General features: G+C 57.6%; 1 protein-coding gene across 1 annotated transcript; it reads right to left on the reverse strand.

The window, feature by feature from the left end:
- Nucleotides 1-7: 7 nt before the first annotated feature.
- On the reverse strand, nucleotides 8-1,168 carry LOC104517998 (leucine-rich repeat-containing protein 4B; the record flags this gene model as incomplete). The annotated part of the gene is made up of 1 exon (XM_010176599.1): nucleotides 8-1,168. A coding segment is annotated over one exon (1,161 nt), but the record flags the coding sequence as incomplete, so codon positions are not given.
- Between the last annotated feature and the right edge of the window lie 43 nt (nucleotides 1,169-1,211).

Genomic DNA, 1,211 nt, shown 5'->3' on the forward strand with positions numbered 1-1,211 from the left:
CGGTGACGTTGGTGAAATTCAAGGTGCCGTCGTGAAGAACCGAGATCCTCACCCGGTAGGACCCGTGAGTCATCAACGTCCCGTTGGGTGTCAACCAATTCACCGACGTCATCGCCGTCCCCGTGCGACACTTGAGCTCGGCCGCCATCCCCTCGGTGACGTTGAGATCAGCCGGTGGCTCCACGATGACCGGGGCGTAGCAGGTGAAATGTCCCGGTTCCAACTCCCCCAGGTACCGTCCCCGTAACACGGGGGGCGCGTGACACCGGGCGCAACAACTGGTGTTACTGGGAACCGTCTCCTTCAACCACCAACTCAACCAGAGGACGTCACAGTCGCATCTCCAAGGGTTGTGGTGCAGGTGGACCCGTTCCAAGCGGTGTAACGGGGCGAAGAGATCGTGGGGTAACGAGGCCAACTCGTTATGAGCCAGATTTAACTCCTCCAACGCTTTGAGATCGTCGAAGGCGTTCCTCTCCACCGCCGCCACCCGCGCGTGCATCAACCACAACTTCCTCAAACTCCCCAAACCTTGGAAGGAACCGGGACGAACCCGTCCCAGTCGATTCCCTGATAATTCCAGTTCTTCCAGTCTAACCAGTGCCGTTAAATTGGGAATCTCCTTTAAATTACACATCCCTAAATTTAAATATCTCAGATTCACCAGACCTTCGAAGGCGGCTTCGGAGATGTACTCCAGCCTCTTGAGCTCCCCCAGATCCAGGCGCCGGAGGGAGGGGACGCGGTTGAAGGCGTAGGATGGGATGCTCTCGATGGGGTTGTTCCTCAACCAGAGCTCCCGGAGCTTGGAGAGATACTCGAAGGCTTGAGTGGGGACGGTGCTCAAGCGGTTGTCAAACAACTCCAAGGTGTTCAAGTTGGGGAGACCATTAAAAGCCCCCACCTCGATTTTGCGGATGAAGTTGCGGCTGAGTTGAAGGATCTCCAAGTGGCGGAGGTGGCGGAAGGTGTCGGTGCGGATCACCTGGATGTGGTTCTCCTGGAGGTTCAGGTAACGGGTGTTGACCGAGATGCTGGTGGGAACCTCGGTGAGTTCTCGGCGGGTGCAGATGACGCGACTCGCTTGGTTGCTACAGGAACAGGTGACGGGGCAAGAGGTGGGAGCTGCTGCCAAAGCCACCGGGATGGACAAGAGGAGGAGGAGGAACAGGGGGAATGATGGTGGTGGTGATGGTGATGATGGTGGTGGT

Source organism: Antrostomus carolinensis, unplaced genomic scaffold (genome assembly GCF_000700745.2).
Source record: "Antrostomus carolinensis isolate BGI_N321 unplaced genomic scaffold, ASM70074v2 C13205754, whole genome shotgun sequence".
NCBI lineage: Eukaryota > Metazoa > Chordata > Aves > Caprimulgiformes > Caprimulgidae > Antrostomus > Antrostomus carolinensis.